This window comes from Scyliorhinus canicula, chromosome 16 (assembly GCF_902713615.1).
Source record: "Scyliorhinus canicula chromosome 16, sScyCan1.1, whole genome shotgun sequence".
NCBI classification, from domain to species: Eukaryota; Metazoa; Chordata; class Chondrichthyes; order Carcharhiniformes; family Scyliorhinidae; genus Scyliorhinus; species Scyliorhinus canicula.
In genome coordinates, this window is record NC_052161.1 from 4,103,061 (window position 1) to 4,125,976 (window position 22,916).

At 44.7% G+C, this 22,916-nt stretch overlaps 1 protein-coding gene across 5 annotated transcripts in view; it reads left to right on the plus strand.

Annotated features, from left to right (window-relative positions):
* fbxw4 (F-box and WD repeat domain containing 4) overlaps nucleotides 1-22,916 on the plus strand; it is a 174,855-nt gene that overhangs the window by 102,673 nt on the left and 49,266 nt on the right. For all 5 annotated transcript variants that reach the window (XR_005463760.1, XM_038822087.1, XM_038822088.1 and 2 more), the window contains exon 6: nucleotides 4,427-4,492. Coding sequence is in view for 4 of the 5 variants with exons in the window: in XM_038822087.1 (XP_038678015.1) it covers nucleotides 4,427-4,492 (66 nt within the window). In the remaining variant the exon portion in view is untranslated. The remainder of the gene's footprint in view (nucleotides 1-4,426; nucleotides 4,493-22,916) is intronic.

The following is a 22,916-nucleotide window of genomic DNA, read 5'->3' on the forward strand; positions in this document are numbered from 1 at the left end:
CAGCAAAACCAGGGGCTGGTTTAGCACAGTGGGCTGAATAGCTGGCTTGTAAAGCAGAACAAGACAGCAGCGCAGGTTCAATTCCAGCCTCCCAGAACAGGCGCCGGAATGTGGCAACTAGGGGCTTTTCACAGTAACTTCATTGAAGCCTATTTGTGACAATAAGCGATTATTATTATTATTATTAAATAAGTCTCATTACTGGAGCAGACAGGGCAATGGGTGAGAGGATAAAAGATAGGATTTGAACACAAGGACGTGAATTTGGAATTAAATAGGAGCAGGAGAATGCCATTGGACCCCTGGAGCCTGCTCCGCCATTCAGTTACTTCATGAATGATTTGATTGCGGCTTTAACTCCACTTTCCTGCCCCCCCCCCCCCCCCCCCCCCCCCCCCCCCAACTCTTGACACCTTTGTCAATCAAAAATCTAAAGGTTTTCCTTTTGGGGAACAGGGAACTCACACACAAGGATGAGCGGACCTTGGTAAAGGATAGAATATGGACAGTGGAGCCTTGGATGAGCTCAAATTTGTAGGTGACGGTGGATTGGAGCCCCGCCAGGACAGCATTGGAAAAGTTGAGTCTGAGGATGATAAAGGCATCAATGAGGGTTTCAGCAGCAGATGGGCTGAGACTAGGCGCAGACGCTAAATATCACGGCAGTGGAAGCAGGCCGTCTTTGAAGAGATGGACGCTCAAATTAGGATCAGATAAGGTGCTGAGGAGGCAAATAGTCTCTTGTAATCTGAGACGGTGGCTGGGATTGGCGAATAAATTAGTGTCAAGGATATGAAATTTGTGAAGGGGCCAAAGATGGTGTGGCCAGATTTCCTAATGTTTAACTGGAAGAGTTTGTAGCTCATCCGGGACTGTCCGAGTGTCAACCAGTCTGACAACAAAGAGACAGCAGGAGAGGTAGAACTGGGTATGATCACCGTACATGTGGAGCCTGACCTCATGTCTTTGTTAATATTACCAAGGGAGGGCAGCACGGTGGCGCAGTGGGTTAGCCCTGCTGCCTCACGGCGCCGAGATCCCAGGTTCGATCCCGCTCTGGGTCACTGTCCGCGTGGAGTTTGCACATTCTCCCCGTGTCTGCGTAGGTTTTGCCCCCACAACCCAAAGATGTGCAGGGTAGCTGGATTGACCACGCTAAATTGCCCCGTCATACTATTGTCATAGTAATAGGGTGTGATTTGTGACTTTGGGCTGTTCCAGTGCCGTGAACATGATTCTGAATCCTGATCTTCTTGAGTTCTCTGCACAAAGGCAGGTCTGATCCATAGCGCCATAACCTTCACCATGGTAGGGCAAGGAGGCAGGTCCTGAATCTTCCTAAGCCAGAATGGTTGGCACCAACCTGATGCACATCAGCCATCTAGCTAACGGAATTAACCAGCCCCCAAAGGAGTCCAGGTTGCTGTGACAACATCCACTTTCCAGGCATGTTAGTAGCCAGGAACTGTGGATAGTGAGGTCACGTGGCTGACCAGGAATTCCTCCCACTCTTACCATCGGCCGTTGGTGGATATCAGAAGGCTTTACAAGTCAACACCTGTTTGGTCACATTTTGAAGTGGGACTTGCAGCAGGACTTGAACCTCAGAGAATCTGGTTCAGAGGCAATGGCACTACCCACTATGCCACAAGATTCAAGCATGGAGTTGTGGGATAGATTGGCACTTATTTGGGAGGTGACATTACATTCGGGTGTTGGGAGAAAAATATCAGTTTAGGGTGATCATTTCTGTGTCAAGGGTGTTTATTTTGACCATGAGGGTGATAATGGTGGATTTGTAAGGAAGGGGACAGCACATGAGAGGAAACCAGTATTAATGTTTGCTCCAAAGGGCAGCACAGTGGTGCAGTGATAGCACTGCAGTCTCACGGCGCTGAGGTCCCAAGTTTGATCCCGGCTCTGGGTCACTGTCCGTGTGGAGTTTGCACATTCTCTCCGTGTTTGCGTGGGTTTCGCCCCCACAATCCAAAGATGTGCTGGGTAGGTGGATTGGCCACGCTAAATTGCCCCTTAATTAGAAAAAATGAATTGGGTTCTCTTTAAAAAAAAAAAAAAAAAAAATTTTTAAATTAATGTTCGCTCCAATGGGTCCCAGGATAGAAATATGGTGGTCAACAGCGGGAATGATGGTCTCCGTCTTAGGGAAAAAGAAGTCTGTGAGCATCTCAAATTTGCTGACGGTGTGGGGATTTACAAAGACATTTGGCAATGGAGAAAATCGGTGGCAATCTTTTCAATTCACGATGAGTGGTTTTGGCAAAGGAGAGTGAGACATAATTTAGTTGATATGATAAGCCGGATATGTTGAAGAAATAACCACTATTCATAATTATGCAGAGAACCTGATAAACCATGACTCTGGATAGTTACACATTGAGTAAGCTGTAGCCGGGTGAGCAGTGACTTTGTACAGTTACTTGTGAGCAACTCTTCTCCTGAATAAGGAGGCACTCCAGGACAAAGCAGCCCCCTTTATTCGCAACTCTTTCATAAATGCTAATTCCCTCCACCATCTTCATGATAAACTGCAGGAACTCGCCAAGGCTCCTTCAGCAGCCCGTTCCAAACCAACGGCCGCTACCATCGTGAAGGACATGGGTAACAGAATAATGGAAACACTCCCACCTGGAGGCTCCCCTTCAAACCCCTTCAAGCCACTCACTGACTTGAAAATATATCACCGTCCCTTCACTGTCACTGGGTCAAAATCCTGAAACTCCCTCTCTCCAACAGCACAGTGGGTGCACCTACACTGTAGGGACTGCAGCGATTCAAGAAGATAGCTTACCACCACCTTCGGAAGGGCAATTAGGGATGGGCAATAAATGCTGACTTAGCCAGTGACGCCCACATCCCGTAAATGAATTTTCAAAACTCTGTGCACCTGCACAAAATAATCCTAAATAAACAGTGGTTCTGTGCAGTTATACAATTGTAACCCTTAGCTTGCTCAGGGACCAGAAGCTATGTGAGATTACATGATATGTAGAGCACATCCTTTTATTTGCCTATTTTAGATGCTGGAGACATACTTCAGGTTCGAGCTCCTGGACTACTATCTCTGTATTCGCATAGTGAAATCTACTGTATACAAATCGGGAAATGAAGCTAATAAACTGGGTCGCAGACATCTCTGTCCAGCTATCAAAGGGAGAGTTCTTCTTTGATTCTAAATTGAATAGAAATGTGAACATTCAGTCCTTTTCTTTTAAACTAAAGTAAGGTTTTAAGATTGAAAAATAGCCTTTATCTGAGCCTCGAGGTGAGGGGAGGAAATGGAGAAAGAGGCATAAACCTTTGCACTGAAAGGTTGGGTTGGGGAGGGCTCAGTGTTGGTGGTCTGCAGTCCAATTTTAGCGTGGCAGGTTTTGTGTGAATGGAAACTAAAAGCTATTAGTGTGTACGTGAGTGAAATGGTCCCCCAGGGGCAGAGTGAAAGGAGCTAGGTGGTGGGAACACAGCAGGTAGTAGCTGGGAGAGGGGAGGGGGTCCTTTTCAGGTGATCCACAGCCTGTGTGGGATTGTGCAACCTGCTCCACCCCTGTATTGTGTTGTGTAATAAATGACTCTGGACTCCAGAGTCCTACTGATGAACACAGTGTACCAACTGGAGAACAGTTAATTCCAATTCCCCCATCCCCAACCCCCGCTCCGCCCTTAACCATGAATCCTGGCACTTTATTAGGGTTAACCCATTCCTATATGTTTGATCTGTATTGACTTGTTTTAGTTATGTTTTCTGCCTATCATTTGAGTTCTGAGACTTATAGCTTATTCCAAAGTGCTGTTTGCTTTGTATTTTCTGAATGGCTATTTCTCCTTGCACACAGCCACAACCAGAGGTAGCCTGGCTGACTTCGGGCTCTTGGGTGCTGGGCCTGATTTGTGTTGAATTTGATGAATAAAGCTGTGTAATTAAAGGGACCACAATTAGCCTCGGCACCTGGAGTTAGGGAATATAAAGTTTACCCTCCCCTCCTGACTGCTATTCACAGGCCTCTGCTGAAAGGTGTATGTCTGTGTGTAAACGTGTATATGTGAGTGTGTATCCTCATTGGAAATCTAAAACTGCTCCCCCACAAAGCTGAGGATCAATTGAAACTTTCAAGACAGTTTGATACCCTTATCCAACAAAAATCAATCCACAAAATAGGGCAAAAGTGGAAAGTGGGGTTGAGGTACAAATCAACCATGATCTATCTGAATGCTGGAGCAGATTTGAGGGCATGTGTAGAACAGCACCTGATGGCAAACATTATAGGAGAGGGGTAGTAAAGTGGGGTGCTGAGGTTCCTGCACCCTTCCAAACAAGAGCAAAGAATGCCAGAAAATGAAGAAATGTGCCTTGTTTTTATCCAATATCAATGATGTTCTTTTAAAGGTGTTTGTGTTTTTTCATTTCCAGTTCTGTCATGACAGGGACTGCTTGCTGCGGCCATGCCTCACCCTTACGAATCTGGAATCTTCAGAGGTAAGGAACTATAGAGGGGCTGGTTTAGCACAGTGGGCTAAACAGCTTGCTTGTAATATGAAATGAAAAATGAAATTGTTTATTGTCACGAGTAGGCTTCAATGAAGTTACTGTGAAAAGCCCCTAGTCGCCACATTCCGGCGCATGTCCGGGGAGGCTGGTACAGAACAAGGCCAGCAGCGCGGGTTCAATTCCCGTACCGGCCTCCCCGAACAGGTGCCGGAATGTGGCGACTAGGAGCTCTTCACAGTAACTTAATTGACGCCTACTTGTAACAATAAGCGATTATTATTATTATTGTCATCATGAGTCATACAGAAAACATGGGGATGTTAGACCTTGAGACTCCTGTAATCTTCTGCAATAAATAGACCAGTAAGCCAGATGTTGGTAGCGGGGAAAATTTAGGAATCCATTCTGAAAGATTTTGTAGCAGAGCACTAAGAAAGTTGAGGCATGATCGGACAGAGTCAGCATGGATTTTTGAAGAGGAAATCATGCTTGACAAATCTACTGGAATATTTTGAGGATGTAACTAGTCGGGTTGACGAGGGGGAGCCAGTGGATGTGGTATATTTGGACTTTGAGAAGGCTTTTGACAAAGTCCCGTATAAGAGATTAGTGCGCAAAATTAAAGTGCATAGGATTAGGGGTAGTGTATTGAGATGGGTAGAAAACTGGTTGGCAGACGGGAAACAAAGAGTAGGAATTAATGAGTCTTTTTCAAATTGGCAGGCAGTGACTAGTGACGTACCGCAGGGATTGGTGCTAGGACCCCAGCTATTCACAATATATATGAATGATTTAGATGACGTAATATCTCCAAATTTGCAGCTGACACTAAGTTGGGTGGGAGATTGAGCTGTGAGGAGGATGCAGAAATCCTTCCGTGTAATTTGGGTAAGTTGAGTGAGCAGAATGAAATGAATGGCAGATGCAGTATAATTTTGAGAAATGCGAGGTTATCCACTTTGGTAGCAACAATGAGAAGGTAGACTATTATCTGAATAGCCATAAATTAGGAGAGGGGAATGCGCAACGAGACCTGGGTGTCCTTGTACACTAGCCACTGAAGGTAAGCATGCAGGTGCAGCAGGCGGTAAAGAAGGCAAATGGTATGCTGGCCTTCATTCGAGAGGATTCGAGTACAGGAACAGGAATGTCTTGCTGCAGTTATAGAGGACCTTGGTGAGGCCATACCTAGAATATTGTATGCAGTTTTGGTCTCCTTATCTGAGGAAGGATGTTCTTGCTCTAGAGGGAGGGCAGCAAAGGTTTACCAGACTGATTCCTGGGATGATGTGGAGATGATGTGGAGATGCCGGCGTTGGACTGGGGTGAGCACAGTAAGACGTCTTACAACACCAGGTTAAAGTCCAACAGGTTTGTTTCAAATGCTAGCTTTCGGAGCACTGCTCCTTCCTCAGGTGAATGAAGCGGTAGATTCCAGAAACATTTATATAGACAAAGTCAAAGATGCAAGACGATGCTTTGAATGCGAGCATTTGCAGGTAATTAAGTCTTTACAGATCCAGAGAGAGGGGTAATCCCAGGTTAAAGAGGTGTGAATTGTCTCAAACCAGGACGGTTGGTAGGATTTTGCCTACCTTTGCAGTTAGATATAGCTCTTAGGGTGGAAGGGATCAAAGGATATGGGGGAAAGCGGGATTAGGCTATTGAGTCAGATGAGCAGCCATGATAATGAATGGCAGAGCAGGCTCGAAGGGCTGAATGACCTCCTCCTGCTCTTATTTTCTATGTTTACCCTTGGTTTCAGAAACACAAGAACTTGCAGTTCTGTAGCGCCTTTCACAACCTCCGGCTGTTCCAAGCACTTCATAACTAATTGACTACTTTTGAAGTGTCGTTACTGTTGTAATAGATAATGTGGCACCCAATGTTTGCATGGCAAACTCCCACAAACAGCACTGTGATAAAGGACAGATAATCTGATTTTAGAGGCATTGTAGCACTCCCTCAGCACTGTACCAGAAAACCAGCCTAGATCTTGTGCTCAAGTGTCAGAGTGGGAATTGAACAGCAAACCTCTGACAGAGGCAAGACTGTTGCCTCCTGGGCCAAAGCTGCCAACGTCAGGAAAGACAGGGCGGTGGGGGGAGGCACAATTTTGATATACATAGATTGATTAGAGTAGATGTTACAGTGGTTTCAATGCAGGGAGGTGGAAGAATGTGTCAGGTGTTTAGGAGGAAAAGGAGTTTACACCTCGGGGATCACTAACTATAGCAGCACTGGCTGAAGTAAAGAGCCTAGGGTTGGAGGCAGGAGACAGGAAGCATAGAACATTACAGCGCAGTACAGGCCCTTCGACCCTCGATGTTGCGCCGTCCTGTGAAACCCCTCTAAAGTCCCTCTACACTATTCCCTTATAGTCCATATGCCTATCCAATGACCATTTGAATGCGTTTAGTGTTGGCGAGTCCACTACTGTTGCAGGCAGGGCATTCCACGCCCGTACTACTCTCTGAGTAAAGAACCTACCTCTGACACCTGTCCTATATCTGTCTCCCCTCAATTTAAAGCTATGTCCCCTCGTGTTGGACATCACCATCCGAGGAAAAAGGCTCTCAATGTCCACCCTATCTAATCCTCTGATCATCTTGTAATTGTAGCAATCCCTCAGCACTGTACCAGAAAACCAGCCTAGATCTTGTCTTTTTGCCTGGTTTTGCCTGTGACTATTTCAAGGAAGGTGCCAGAAGGCTGTTGGCTATCTGTATGAAGTTGGGAGCAGCTGTCTGCTAATGGAGTGACTCTAAAGCCAAAGGAAATGTACAGGCCAGTCGTCACTGTGGTGAATGGACAGCTCAACGTAGCTGGGGAGCCTGAGTCTGTCTGAATAACAAAGCTGTATTAACCAGGATTAGCAACACGGACAGACAGGGTTTGAGTTTATCTACTGAGGAGGCAAGCATAGGCAACAGATTAGCCTTGTCTAGCAGTTTAATTTCTCTTTTAACTGGTGATCGCTGTCCATTTGACTTGCAGTTTGTGGAAGCGGTTTAATGTCAGACTTGCTGAGAAGGGCAAGAGGGAACAGATCTATTTGTAAGAGACAGGTGCCAAGTTTAGGTGTTTTCTGCAGCTGTCCAAAGGCCGTGACAGGAAATTGTAGACTTTTTTCTCTTTCTTTGGTTTTTCTACTCCCTGTGTGCTTTCTCTCTCCTGCTTCCAAAGCCGTTTAGAACTTTATACAATTCTGTGACTTCACTTACCATTTTTTTGAACTCTACACAATTTTTCATGCAATGCCTCATTTATTTGCCCGGTATATTTGTTGCGGCAGGTGACTGACAGTGAGAAATCGGAACAGGCGCCTCCATCACCAGCTGCTGTAATGTAAAAATACCCCGGTACAGTCTTCCTGCTGCAACTTCCCAATGCTAAAGTTGGCTTATATGTGCTGTGTAAACTTGCACTGGGGCCACACTGCATTTAGGTCGTGCTGGAAACTTAAATACTCCAGGCGAAACAAAATAATTATGAATAACTTGCATATAGTCTGAATCCCAATTTAATCAGGATAATTGATTACAATTTCTGATCTAATCAGGGATGTCAGATGATGTTTGCATTGGGATCGATGAGAGTGAGTTACATGCTGGCTGAATTCTATTTGAGGGGTATGGGTGGTTTATATATAGAATAATGGATACCCAGGAGTGAGAGAGTGAGACACAGGCTGGAATGTTATCAAGAGATTTTGGTTTATATGTAGAATAATAGATACCCAGAAGGAGTGAGTTACAGGCTAGAATCTAATTGAGTGGTTTGGTGGTTTATATAAGAATTATGGATATCCAAGTTACAGGTTGTTGCAAAGCATGATCTGGTCAATGAAGATAATGTAAGAATCTGAAAATTGATTTATCTTTTTCCTCTTGTTAGTGGGGACCAGATGGGCTGCTGTAAAACAGATGTTTTGCTTTTATCCTTTTATCTTGTGTGTGTATAATCATGCATGTTTTGTGAAAGTACAAAGTAGCCCTGGTACCAGTTTACCTTTCTGAGCCATTGTGATGGTATATGTGAGAGTGTGTGTTTTCTTCCACACATAGGGGTCACCTTGGCCTTCTCCTTTTGTATCTCCCATTATCTGAAACTTTTTCTCTGCCTGTCGTGCTATTGAAGCTCATGCCCAGACTTGTGATTCAGGTTCCCACCATTCAGAACTGTCTGTCAGGTGTTTGGGGAAGGCAGAGCCCTTTGATGTAAGCTGGTGATCTCAGCACCAAGCAGGGAGCACACACGAGCAATGCTGAGAGGAGAGATGTTGACTTCACGCTGTGCATTGAAAGGGGTTGCATGTAGCCATCCTAACGTTGGGGTGAGATGATCAGCATTTACTTCTCCTGCCTCTTTTCTCAACCCCGCCCCCTTCCTTCCCCCCCCCCCCCCCCCCCCCCCACCCACCTCCCCCTTTGTGCCTAAAGTGATGGGCTTTGCCAAAATCGAGTTTATTCACATCATTCAACTACCCCTTATCTGTGTTCAAATAGAGACCAACCTGACAGTCACACGCACACCTGTGTCCTTTCTGACAGTTGAATTGATTCTGGTTCATCTGGCTGATATCAGCTTCCTGTGCACAGACTGGGCTTCAAATTCGAGAATTCCTGCTCTGTTTCCTCTGCCAATTCACTGATTGCAGCTATTGGCCAAATAGGAAGTTTACAAAAAATACAAATTGCATTGCATGAGCTGTTTGAAAATATTTTGAAGCTAATAAATACATCCTCCAGCTAATGTCCACTATGCTGCCTACAGCTAGCATAATGGAAACTTGGGAGTGAATTACAGGCTGAAAAGTAATTGAGGGGGTTGGACATAGGATAATGGATACCAGGAATGAACTAGACATAGTGGAGGTGGGGGTTGATTTCCTTATTCGCCGCCTCTGATATGAAGTTTGAACTGTAGCGTGTGGCACGACTGTGGTTCCTTGAAGTTGCATTGGTCTCTGAGGTGGGATCTTTTGATGTGATTTTGCCCTCATCTTTGGTGAGCAATTTTGTAAGTTTTTTCTTCACCAAACTGGAAGTTTTGCCTTCCCTTTATCTTTGAATCGTTCGCAGAGATGAGATGAGAAACCACATCAAAGGAGGTATCCTCTTAAATGACTGAAAAAAATTCGGATGTTTGCAAATCCTCCTGGCTAGAAACCAAAGTTCAGATGGTGCTGGGTGCAGCAGTCTGTTACAATCCTGACCTTTCACATCCACTACCTGGACTGCAGTTCAGTTCAAACTGATGAAGTGATAATCTGCTCTCTGGCTGCGAGAGTGTAAAAGGGAAGGTACTCAGGGCAGCGTCACTAAAAGCTAGCATGCAGGTGCAACAATCAATAACGAAGGCAAATGATCTGTTGGCCTTCATCACAAGAGGATTTGAGTACAGAAGTAAAGATGCCGTAATCCAATTGTATAGAGCCTTGGTAAGACCACACCTGGAGTATTGTGTACTGTTTTGGTCTCTTATCTAAGGAAGGATTTATTTGCCATTGAAGGAGGGCAACGGAGGTTCACCAGACTAATCCCTGGGATGTTGGGATTGTTTTATGAGGAGAGATTGAGGAGACTGGGCCTGTATTCTCTAGAGTTTTGAAGAACGAAAGGTGATCTCATTGAAACTTACAAAATTCTTACAGGGTGCGACATGGTGGATGTAGCTGGGGTATTTCCCCTGGCTGATGAGTCCAGAACCTTAGGATCTAGGCGTGGATTTCAGCCTTTGACAAGGTCCCAAATGGGAGGCTTATAAAGAAGGCAAATGCACATGGGGAACTTGATAAGGTGGATTCAAAATTGGCTTAGCTGTAGGATTCAGAGGATGAGAACAGACTGCTGCTTTAGTGACTGGAAGCCAGTGTCCAGTGGCGTACCACAGGGATCTGAACTGGGTCCCTAATTGTTTATCATTTATATAAATGGCATAGATGACTATGTGGGGGGTAGGGTCAGTAAGTTTACGGATGACACAAAGATTGGCCGGGTGGTTAACAATGAGGTTGAGTGTCTTGAGTTACAAGAGGATTATAGACGGGATGGCCAAATGAGTAGAAAAGTGGAGATGGAATTTAACCCTGAAAAGTGTGAGGTGATACGCTTTGGAAGGGGTAATTTGACAAGGAAGTATTCAACGAGTGGCCTGACACTGGAAAGTTCTGAAAAACAAAAGGACCTTGGGTCCTTGTCCATAGATCTCTGAAGGGCAAGATAATAGGATGGTGAAAAAAGCAGATAGGACATTTGCCTTTGTCAATAGAGGCATAGGTTACAAAAGCAGGTTAGGTCATGTTGGAATTATATAGAACTTTGGTGAGACCACAGCTGGAGTACTGTGTGTAATTCTGGTCATCACATTATAGGAAAGATGTGATTGCACTGGAAGGGGTGCAGGGCGATTCACCAGGATGTTGCCTGGGATGGAACATTGAAGTTATGAAGAGAGGTTGGATAGGGTTGGGTTGTTTTCACTGAAGCAGAGAAGACTGAGGGGTGACCTGATCGAGGTGTACAAGATTATGAGGGGCATGGACAGGGTGGATAGGGAGCAGCTGTTCCCCTTAGTTGAAGGGTCAGTTACGAGGGGACACAAGTTCAAGGTGAGGGGCAGGAGGTTTAAGGGGGATTTGAGGAAAAGCTTTGTTACCCAGGGTGTGGTGACGATGTGGAATGCACTGCCTAGGAGGGTGGAAGAGGTGAGTTGCCTCACATCCTTTAAAACGTACCTGGATGAGCACTTGGCAAGTCATAACATTCAAGACTAATAAATATAATAAATAAATAATCTTTATTGTCACAAGTAGGCTCTTACCCACCTTCCCTGCCCTCTGAGACACTTGGGCATCACCAATTCTCTTGTCCATTCCTGATTTTAATCACTCCACTGTTGGTGACTGTGTCTTAACTACCTAGGCCCCCAAGGTCTAGAATTCCCTCCCTAAATCTCTCCACCTCTCTATCTCCTTTTCATTGCTAAAGACACCTTAAAGCATCTTATCTGTTTCATCAAGCTTTTAGTCATCTGACCTAATAGCTCCTAACATGTTTTGGTGCCAAATTTGATTTGATAATGCAGTAAAAACTCCTTGAGATATTTTATTAAGTTACAAGTGCCAAATAAATAAATGTAAGTTATTATTTTTGCATGCAATCTATGCTGTGCCTGAGAATGTGTGCACTCTATTTTAACCCCTGAATTAAGAAAACTGTTGACTTGCTAAAAATATTCAATTTCCCGCAGCCAAGTGGCTGACACTAGTCTAAATAGTGCAAATAAAAATTTAGTCATCTTAAATTCTGAACAGTTTGAGAATTTTTTTTAAATGTAGAGTGCCCAACTAATTTTTTTCCAATTGAGGGGCAAGGGCATTTTCACAGTAACCTCATTGCAGTGTTAATGTAAGAGTACTTGTGACAATAAAGATTATTATTATAATTTAGCGTTGCCAGTCAACCTAGCCTGCACACCTTTGGGTTGTGGGGGTGAAACCCACGCAGACACAGAGAGAATGTGCAAACTCCACACAGTTTGAGAAATGAGGGTTGTAAACATATGAAATTATTCTACATACACATGTAAGGCATAAACCTTTTGAGTCCTAAAGTAAATGAGTTGACTGACAGGGACGGATAAAGTAGACGTGGTGCAGATGCTTCCTCTTGTGGGGCATTCTAGAACGAGAGGTCTTAGTCTCACGATAAGAGGTAGCAAATTTAAAACAAATGTGAGGAGAAGCTACTTCTCCCAAAGGGTTGTGAATCTGCGGAATTTGCCACCCCAGAGTGCGATGGAGGCTGGGACAGTGGGTAAATTTAAGGAGGAGTTAGACAGATTTTTAATTGGTAACGGGTTGAAGGGTTGTGGAGAACGGGCAGGACGGTGGAATTAAGGCCAGGATGAGATCAGCCATGGTCGAATGGCAGAGCAGACTCATAGGCCAAATGGCCTAATTCTGCTCCTATATCTTATTACTTTATGAACTTTGACAAACATTGCATGGAAAGCCCAAACCCCAACGAGAGCTGCACTGTAACACTGGGCTAAAATGCTGGAATTACCAGCGGGTCAGGCAGCACCTGTGGAGAGAGAAACAGAATTAATGGGTGGGATTCTCCAGTCTGTCAGCCACATGCCGATCACTGGCTGTGGGATTCTATCTTACTGCTGATTGCCAATGGATTTCCAATTGTAACCACCCCACACGGCCACGAAACGCACTGACGGAGGTGCTCTGCCAGCAGGAAAATTGAATTGCAATGACCGGAGAATTCCGGCCAATGTCTCTGGGCTGGTCTAGCTGACCTGTGTATGAGTCACCATTACAACTGAGTGTTGATGATGCAGTGGAAGAAAGAAAGATCTGAATTTCTATAGCAGCTTTCATAATCTCGGGATGTCCCACAGAGCTTTGCAGTCAATGAAGTGGTTTCTGAAGTCACTGCTGTAATGGAGAAAGCATGACATCTAATGCCAACAGTGAGATCCCACGGACTGTAATGTGCTAATGATCAGGTAATCTGTTTTAGTGATGATTGAGGAATTAATATCGGTCCCAGAACACTGGGGAGAACTCACCAGTTCTTCAAAATAGTGTTGTGAAATCTTTTATGTCCACACATAGGGCCTCACTTTAATGTCTCACCTGAAAGACAGCATCTCCAGCACAGAGGTGAAAGTGCTTAGTCTCAGCTGACACCAGTTAAAATATGTTATTTTGATCAATAAAAGGAATATAACAATAGTGTCTGTAAAGTGTGTGGAAATATGAGGTTTGTGCAAGCCTAGCTTCAAAGGGCACCTGGGGTCCAAGTGGACAAGGTGTGCATTTGTTGAAAGTTTTTCTTTGATGTCTAAGAGTTCTTTGATGCATTTTTGTTTTATTTTTGTAACTGTTGATTTCTTCACACTAAGTGAAGAATAAGGAAAATTTTCTTTTTTTTACACCCCACAACGTGTTTCTGTCTGTTATTCTTCCTTTTGTTATTTTGCTGCCAATTTTGTCCCTTCGTCCCATGTCTATTATGGTAACTTCCTGGTGGGGTATTGTTGATGTGGAGTGAGATATTCTGGCTGTTGGGGTGTTTTGGGTCACAACCATCCTCTGTATACAAATATGAATTTCTCAAGTGGACACATTCCCTGAAACGCTAGGAATGTTGGGGTCAAATGAAAATTTCAAGAGATTATAGACTTGCCTTTGGTAAGGAATATGAAACAAAGGTTGAATAAGTTGAGTTACAGATCAACAGCAATCTAGTTTAATGGCAGGGCAAGAAAGAAGGACTTAACATTAGAAGTAGGCACAGGTGTGAACCACACAGCCCATTGAACCAAGAACAAAGAAAAGTACAGCACAGGAACAGGCCCTTCAGCCCTCCAAGCCCGTGTCGACCATGCTGCCCTTCTAAACTAAAATCTTCTACATTTCCTGGGTCCATATCCCTCTATTCCCATCCTGTTCAAGTATTTGTCAAGATGTCCCTTAAATGTCACTATCGTCCCTGCTTCCACCACCTTCTCCGGCAGCGAGTTCCAGGCACCAACTACCCTCTGTGTAAAAAAAACTTGCCTCGTATATCTTCTCTAAACTTTGCCCCTCGCACCTTAAACCTATGCTCTAGTAATTGACCCCTCTACCCTGGGGAAAAGCCTCTGACTATCCGCTCTGTCTATGCCCCTCATAATTTTGTAGACCTCTTATCAGGTCGCCCCTCAACCTACGTCGTTCCAGTGAGAACAAGGAGTGGATTTGTGGGCACGGTAGCACAGTGGTTAGCACTGTTGCTTCACAGCGCCAGGATCCCAGGTTTGGTTCAAGGTTTGGGGGCACCTACCCTACTAAACCCCTTCAGCATGTTGTAGTTTTCAATGAGATTGGCTCTCATTCTTCTAAACTTCTAAACTTTAGCCCAGTTTACTCAGCCTTTCATCATAGGACAACCTCTTCATCCCAGGGAGCAATTTAGTGAACCTTCACTGTACCACCTCCAATGTAGTATATCCTTTCTTACATGTCAAGACCAAAACTGCATACAACACCCGATAGGGGCTGTTTAGCACACTGGGCTAAATTGCTGGCTTTGAAAGCAAACCAAGGCAGGCCAGCAGCACGATTCGATTCCCGTAACAGCTTCCCCGAACAGACGCCGGAAAGTGGCGACTAGGGACTTTTCACAGTAACTTCATTGAAGCCTACTCGTGACAATAAGCGATTTTCATTTCATTTTCATATGTGGTCTCACCAAAATCCTCTACAACTGTAGTAAGACTTATTTATTCTTGTACCCTGATCCCTTTGCAATAATGCCAGCATGCCATTTACCTTCTGAATAGCTTGTTCCACCGGCATGCTAACCGCATGCATGTTGCCATCCTCCCCGCGGGCGCCCCGCAAGACATAAACATAAGAACTAGGAGCAGGAGTAGGCCATCTGGCCCCTCGAGCCTGCTCCGCCATTCAATTAGATCAGGGGTGTCAAACTCAAATACACCGTGGGCCAAAATTTAAAAATCGGGACAAGTCGAGGGCCGGACTGGTTCAATGTTTTTTTGCAAAACTTATTGAAATGAACTTATTGAACCTGGAACTAATAAAGCTTAGGTTATTGCCTATAAAAACAACATTAAATATTAAATAAATAAAAAATTAGTTGCATTTATTTCTTATTGCTTTATCTGGAGCTTTTCCAGAGTAATTTCTAATGAAAACATTTTTCCACAGGCCAACACTTTGTGATTCACACTATACCTGAATAAACTCGGCATCAGCCATATCATACGCCATAGGCGCTTCAATTGCTGGGGCCAGCTTTAATAGTAATTAGATATTATTAGGGCAGCACGGTGGCCTAGTGGTTAGCACAACCGCCTCACGGCGCTGAGGTCCCAGGTTCGATCCCGGCTCTGGGTCATTGTCCGTGTGGAGTTTGCACGTTCTCCCCGTGTCTGCGTGGGTTTCGCCCCCACAACCCAAAAATGTGCAAAGTAGGTGGATTGGCCACGCTAAATTGCCCCTTAATTGGAAAAAATAATTGGCTAATCTAAATTTTTTTAAAAAGTAATTAGATATTATCTCGCGGGCCAAAGATAATTCCACCACGGGCCGGATTTGGCCCGCGGGCCTTGAGTTTGACATATATGAATTAGATCATGGCTGATCTTTTGTGGACTCAGCTCCACTTTCCGGCCCGAACACCATAACCCTTAATCCCTTTATTCTTCAAAAAACTATCTATCTAAAGCATTGACCTTGCGGGGCGGCGGAGGGAAAAGAGTGCGTCTTTTAGAGACGCCGGCCCGCCGATCGGGGGGCACCGATCACGGGCCAGACCCCCACTGAGCACCCCCCTGGTGCTCGATCCTCCCTTCCCCACCTCCCCCCCCCCCCCACAGGCCGCACACGCAGCGTTCGCGCGCTGTTCACGCCGGCAGTGGCCAGGTGTGGATGGCGCCAGCGTGAACCGGTCGTATTGGGCAGGCCCATCTGGGGCCGGAGAATCGCCGCTCGACCATTAGAAGCAGCGATTCTCCGAGCGGCCTGTCGTAAAACGCGGCACGCCATTTTGGGCGGGGAGAATTGCATGCGGGTGCCAGGGCGGCGTGGCGGGAATCACCCGGCACTCCCGCGATTCTCCCACCCGGCGTGGGGGTCGTAGAATCGCGGCGCCCCATATCTTTCCACCTACTTTGGTATCAGTAAACTTAGATACACTACTCTCTGTCTCTTCATTCATGTTATGAATATAGATTGTAAATAGCTGAGGCCCCAGCACTCCTCTTTGTGACACTCTACTATTCAATGCCTGCCAACTCGAAAAAGCCCCTTTTGTGTCCACTCTCTGCTTTCTATCCATTAACCAATCCTCTATCAATGCTAATATAGACCTTTTGACAAAGGGTCACCTGGATTCGAAACATTAGCTCTTTTCTCTCCCGACAGATGCAGTCAGACCTGCTGATATTTTCCAGCATTTTCTCTTTTGGTCTAATATAGACTCCAACTCCATAAGCCCTTATCTTAACCATTCACCTTTTGTCTGGAACCTTATCGAGTGCTTTTGGAAATCCTAGAATACTACATCTACTGGTTCCCCTTTTTCTACCTTGTAAGTTACATCCTCAAAAAACGCAAATAAATTTGTCACACAGGATTTCCCTTAGTAAAACCATGTTGACTTGCTGTAATCATACTCTGCTTTTCTAAATGCACTGTTAAGACTCCCTTAATAATAGATTCCAGTAACTGATTTAGACTGACTGACCTGCAATTGACTGTTTTCTCTCTCCCTCCTTTCTTGAAAATTGTTGTAACAGTTCCCAACTATCAATCTTGTGGGACCATTCCCGAATCCATGGAGTTTTGGAAAATCATAGCTAGCACACCCGCTATCTCTGCAGCTATCTCTTTAAGAATACTAGGGTGTAGGACATCAGGCTCTGGGGATCGGTTGGATTTTAGTCCCTAAGTTACTTCAATAGCCTATCTCAGCTGATTTTAATTTCCCTAATTTCCTCAATCTTTTTAGCCCTTAGGTTATGGTTTATTTCTAGTATGCTATTTTTGTCTTCTACTGTGAAGACAGATGCAAAACATTTGTTCAATTCCTCTGGCATATCATTTATTTGGTCCCTTTATAATGTCCCAGAGTGCATTACAGACAATTTTAAAATAAAATTTATTCACAGGGCATAGATGTTGTTGGCCAGGCCAGTATTTTTTGCCCCTCTCTAATTGCCCATGAGAGGGTGGCAGTGACCTGCCTTCTTGAACAGCTGCAGTCGCTGTGGTGTAGGTGCTGGTTTAGCAAGGGGCTGGTTTAGCTCAAGGGGCTGGTTTAGCTCACAAGGCTAAATCGCTGGCTTATAAAGCAGACCAAGCAGGCCAGCAGCACGGTTCGATTCCCGTACCAGCCTCCCCGGACAGGCGCCGGAATGTGGCGACTAGGGGCTTTTCACAGTAACTTCATTGAAGCCTACTCGTGACAATAAGCGATTTTCATTTCATTTCATTTCATTTTCAGGTGCACCCACAGTGCTGGTAGGACTGCTTTTGAAATACAGTCATGATTGTAATGCAGAAAAAACAACAACATTTTATGTAAAGCGAACAAACAAGGTGAAAAGGACCTTTTGATAATGTTGGTTGAGGGATAAATCTTGGCCCTAGACACCATCAGCTTGATGGGCTGAGTGGCTTCCTCCTGTCCCTATTGCTGAGCCCTCAAACCTGTTGAGGTCAAACCTAATGAGCACGAGGTCCAGTTCCTGCCATTGGCAGCGATTACACGCTTGAAGCTGTGGTGGACCTTGCATTCACTTCTCAGTAGGCTGGTGAACTGCTGCTAGCCTCAACCTGCCACACATCCCACCGCCCACCATTTTAGCACACTTATCAATACTCTTTTGCTTTTCTCCATGTAGCAAATGGCTCCCATGATCCATATTTTAAACTCCTTTTTCTGTAGTTTCAACTTTTCTCCCATTTGTATGTAATTCCTTCCTCTCTATGACTCGCGCGCTGTCTCTCACTCACCCGCTGTCTGTAACACTTGCGCTCTCCCATCCCCACACTCCAGACAATTCTCTGGGATTCTCACGGGAAAAGGGTGGGGGCACAAATATTATCAAACTATGGAATCCTTTCCCAGGGTATTCAGGAAATTTTCCATATTGACAATACCCTCCTGTCTTTCTGTTTTATACTTTCTGTCTAAGTCTCTCTATCTCTCCCTGCTCTGCAACTCCCACTGACTAGCTCTCTTTTTCTCTTATTCCTTTTGTGTTCTATATTTACCAGCTTTTCTGGGTTTTCTTAGAACTGAGATTTCACTTTTTCTGTGGCTCTTTCTCCACGCATTCTCCTGGCACCCAGTGTATTACTTAAATGTTCCCCTTTTTAAGATTTAAAAATGATACCGCTCTGACATTGCTGTATTTGATGACGATATCGTGAACCAGGTACCTCGCCGCCCCCTCCATCCTGAACATAAAGAGTTGTACTTCACTCCCCTGTCCCTTTAAGAAATGTCCTGCTAAAACTGGCCAGCATTACCACAGTGATGTGACCAGAGCCGTGTTGCTATGCAGCCAAGTATGAAAGGCAGGCAGCAATGAAAAGACTACCCACTGCCTTATTGCACCTTTAGCATGCCTCAGCTTCCACCAACCCTGCTGTATTGTGTGTTCATGAAGGAGTTTGGAGGGGGGGGGGGATAGGAGAGAGCTGGAGGGTCTCTTGCTTGCAGAGAGGGAGTGTGGGGGAGGCGGCTTCAGCTTTGGCGGTGGGTGGCCTGATGGAAGGCAGGCTGTATTGTCCTTTGGCACATTACAGCCACTGGTAGAAACAGATGGTCAATAAGGAGAGGGTACAGTGCCATCTCTGTTTGTTTTTGTGAGCGTGAAAGGGGTTGCGGGTCGCTGTCTTTGCTCTGTGCCTGCCCCAGTTGCAGGGGGTGGCTGTTTCTCATAGCTGTGTGACATGGCCGTTTACACACACAAACTTAACCTTTACAAGAGGGGTTAAAATAAAAGAGAGAGAAAAGAAACAGCAGTACCCAGTGGCTCTGTGGAGGGGAGAAGTGGAATCTGGCCTTGTAAAGAAAGGTATTGCTTCTTGCTGAATGTAAAAGCTGTGCAGTTAAAAGGAATTCTGATACGCTACAGGCGAGTTCAGTCAAGTGAATATTTCACTAAATGAAAAGAGACTAAAATTTCCCCTCCCCCACGTTTACTTCCCATTTTCTTGTGCTTACTCTCGTTAATTAAATAAATTTAGTTTTAAGCTTTGTTTTTAGTATAACGAATCTTTTTAAAGTTTTGCTCCACCTTTATCTTTCCAATTTTCTCACGTTTCTCTCCTGGAGCTGCTGACTTTCTCAGCTGTACACGTCCCGTGCCACTACCCTGCAAATAGCTGGTGCTTCCCCTGAATGACTATTTGGCAGGTGTGGGTCTAGATGTGTGTTTGCAAACCATTTAACTTTGCGGAAACACTACAGCTGAGCCCAGCTCTTAACCTCACGCAACATCCATAATTGAAGACACGCACCTTCTCCCACACCTGCGCATGTACATTTCTGGCTAACGATCAGGTGCAGAAACAATGGATGATTTTAGTTACACTCCTTCCAAACTCTAATCAAGCTACTAACACCAGTTATGGATCAAGCATTGACTTGGCTAGGTTGACATTGACAAGAAGTTCGGGCACCTTTAACTTCAAGGTTTTTGTTTCTTTTCATATTTTTCTTACGTCTCCGGTTATTTGATTTACCATCTTTACAACTCTAAGGGAATGGTCAGCTTGCCTTGTGACTTTGTTAATCTGCTAATGTACAAAATTACAGCAAAAACTGGGCAGGGAGTTGACCTTTTAATCAGAAGGTCTAATTGCTTCCGACTACTACATATACACTGCAACAAAACTGTCTGACAACTTCCCAAATGCATTGTACAAAGGGAACTATAATTAAAGGACAGTTTCAAATTTCACAGCCTGGCTCTACCACTTTTGGTTTCATGTAATTTTTTTAAATCCATAAATCTACTCTTAGTTCAATGACATTCTAACTTTCAACAGCCGTTAAAAGTTATTCAAACAATTTTCACTTGTTTTCTATAAAACTGAAACAATATTAGTAACAGTTACAAGTGCCTTTGAAAAAATTCAGATTGATGTCTTGGGTTTCTTCAGTGTAAGGAACAGTGCTGGTAGTTCCTCCTACTACATAACTGTAAAACATAACTTCCAGCGTGCAGCAGTACGACGTGCCACCTAGAAGACCACCAAGGAAGCAACAACCTGTGTCTGCTTTCATTAAGAACCGGAGTAGGTAATTCAGCCCCTCAAACCTATTCCACCATTGGATCAGCTGGCTAAACTATGCCTTGATTTGATTTAACTTAATTAGTTGTGGCTCCACATTCCTTGATATTCTTACCCAACAAAAATCTAGTGATCTTAGTATTGAAAGTTCCAGTTGACCACCAGCACCCGCAGCCTTCTGAAGGCGAGTTTTTCAGGTTACAGAATGCCATCAGATTCAAAAGAGAGCTGGATAGATTTTCAGTGGGGTGAGCAAGATTGAGTTGGGCTTGACATAATGGACTGTAGTCTCGACCTTCTCTTGTTCCTACTTTGCCGACACTGAATGGTGGTATGCTGATCACTCATGGAATTAGGATGGTGCTAACCACTGTCCCACCAGAGATTGGAGGGTTGTAGATCGAAAGAAAGCTACAGAGATTAGGAGGGGAAAGGGCAATGGAGGAGTTGGAAATACATGATGCTAATTGTCAAATTGAAGCGTTGCCAGATCAGGAACCAGTGCGATTTAACGGGTTTGTAGCAATCTGTGAAAAAGACATGGTGCAAGTTAGGATATTGGAAGCAGAGCTTTAGATGAGCTCAACTTTATGGAGGCCAGAAGATGATATAAGAACATTTTATTTGCCAAAAAGTGGACATAATGTTTATGGAATCCAATTTTAAAAAGCATGCTGTTATGTTCTGGGAGATTTTTTAAAGCAATTTCACTATTCCGTCCGTTGATGGAATTTCCCTCTGTCTGTGCTCTCCATACCTCCTAATTTACTTCTTTCCTCTCCCGAAGGCATTACTTTCTACTGGGGTGAAGGGTTTTCGCTCATTTATCTCACTCGAGTGACCATCCATCCTGTGTCAGGCTGGACAGTGACACTCGGCCACGGAGAGCCACGAAATGACTGTGATCCTGGCCTCACCTGTGGCAGGTGGATTATTTATCAGTTACATTCCCCCACCCCTATCAGAGTTCAGGGTTCTTGAGCCTGATTGTTGTACCCCATTGATGCTTTGCAGCTGAGATATGACAAAGAAAAAAAAACAATCTTGTATTTTGTAGTGGCTTTTCATGATCAAAATGTTTGCCTGATGAAGTACTTCCGAGGTGTCATAGAGTTTTGCAACACACGTTACTGGGAAGGATTCTCCAGCGTCCCAGCTGCATTTTTCCCAGCGGTGGGAGGTGGCACGGGATTTCCTGTTCCCGTCAAGGGGAATTCCCATTGAAGCCACCCCTTGGCGTCAAGAAACCCGTGAGCAGGACCAGAGAATCCTGAGAATTCTAGCCACTGCTGTAATGTAGAAGCCATTGACTGCACAACAGGATCCCACAAACAGCCGTGCAATCATGAGCAGATTATCTGTTTTGGAAGTTTTAGTTGAGAAATAAGTGTCCAGGACACCCGGGAAAACTCCATGCTCTTCTTTGAAATCGTGGCCATAGGATCTTAAATTTCCTCCAGAGGAGGTCTGAACTGAAAGGCAGACTGATGGAACTGCACCCCAGTAAGAGCTTCAATACGTATTCAAGCAAATTTGCAAATTAAGTAATGATAATCGTCAGTAGTTAACAGGCGAAGAAGAGTTTACAAAGGCACCTTGCAATATGCAGGGTTTAACGTTGTTCTGGAAACTTTTGCATGACCAGCGCTGGCTGGGAGAAAGGGTTAAGCGAAATCTGTGTAAAATCTCTTTGTTCTCTGTTTGGTGGACAAGTGAATTTTTCCACTCCAAAGTGGGAACCCCGCCCCACCGGTTCCCACACTTGTGGGGTTTTTTTTAAACCTACTGTTTGCAAAACCACTGGAGTGGTACTGAATGTGTCTTTTGCCCGTGTTCTTCGGGAACACTAGAGAGCAGAGCAGGCAACCTGCGTAAAGAAACTGTGCTCACTCATCCCCTACAGTAAACTCGCCAGTTAGCTTTGAGGTGGACTCTTTCCCTTTGCTTTCATGTTTCTTTACAAGGAGCGTGGCCACTTTATTTGATTCTCCCCACAGAGCCCAGGACCCCTCCTACCAACCCAGTGTGTACGGTCCAACTTCAGGCATTCATATTTTGAAGTTCTTTATTTCCCTGTGGGATGAGGAACAAGTTTACATTATAAAAAAATCTCATCTTTGCACCCCCCCCCCCAAAAAGCTGCTAACACTTGCTGAGTTTCACAAGCACTGGTTTCTCTCCAGTATTCTCATTGTGAGCCAGAACTGTGAATGTCAGTGATATATTTGACCATGCAGTGCATAACAAACCAAGCCTAATGCTGTCCTCATCCATTGGCCAAACATATTCACTATCCAGGTGACTCTTGCTGAGAATTAATGAATCCTGGCTGATTAATTTCCCTTCTCGTCTCCAGCCCCGACGTACTAATTTTTTTTAACATGCTAATGAATGCCGAATGTGGCCCCTCATAATGGCACCTTGGCTGAGAAGCATGAGCGTAGCACAAATAACCAATCAAAGCAGTTTAGTTTAGCCAACCAATTGTTGTCCCATAGTCAGTGGTTGGGGGAGCTCATGAAAGAACATCAGTGTCAAAGGGAAATCTAGGGACAATGTTTTGATAGGCGGAGG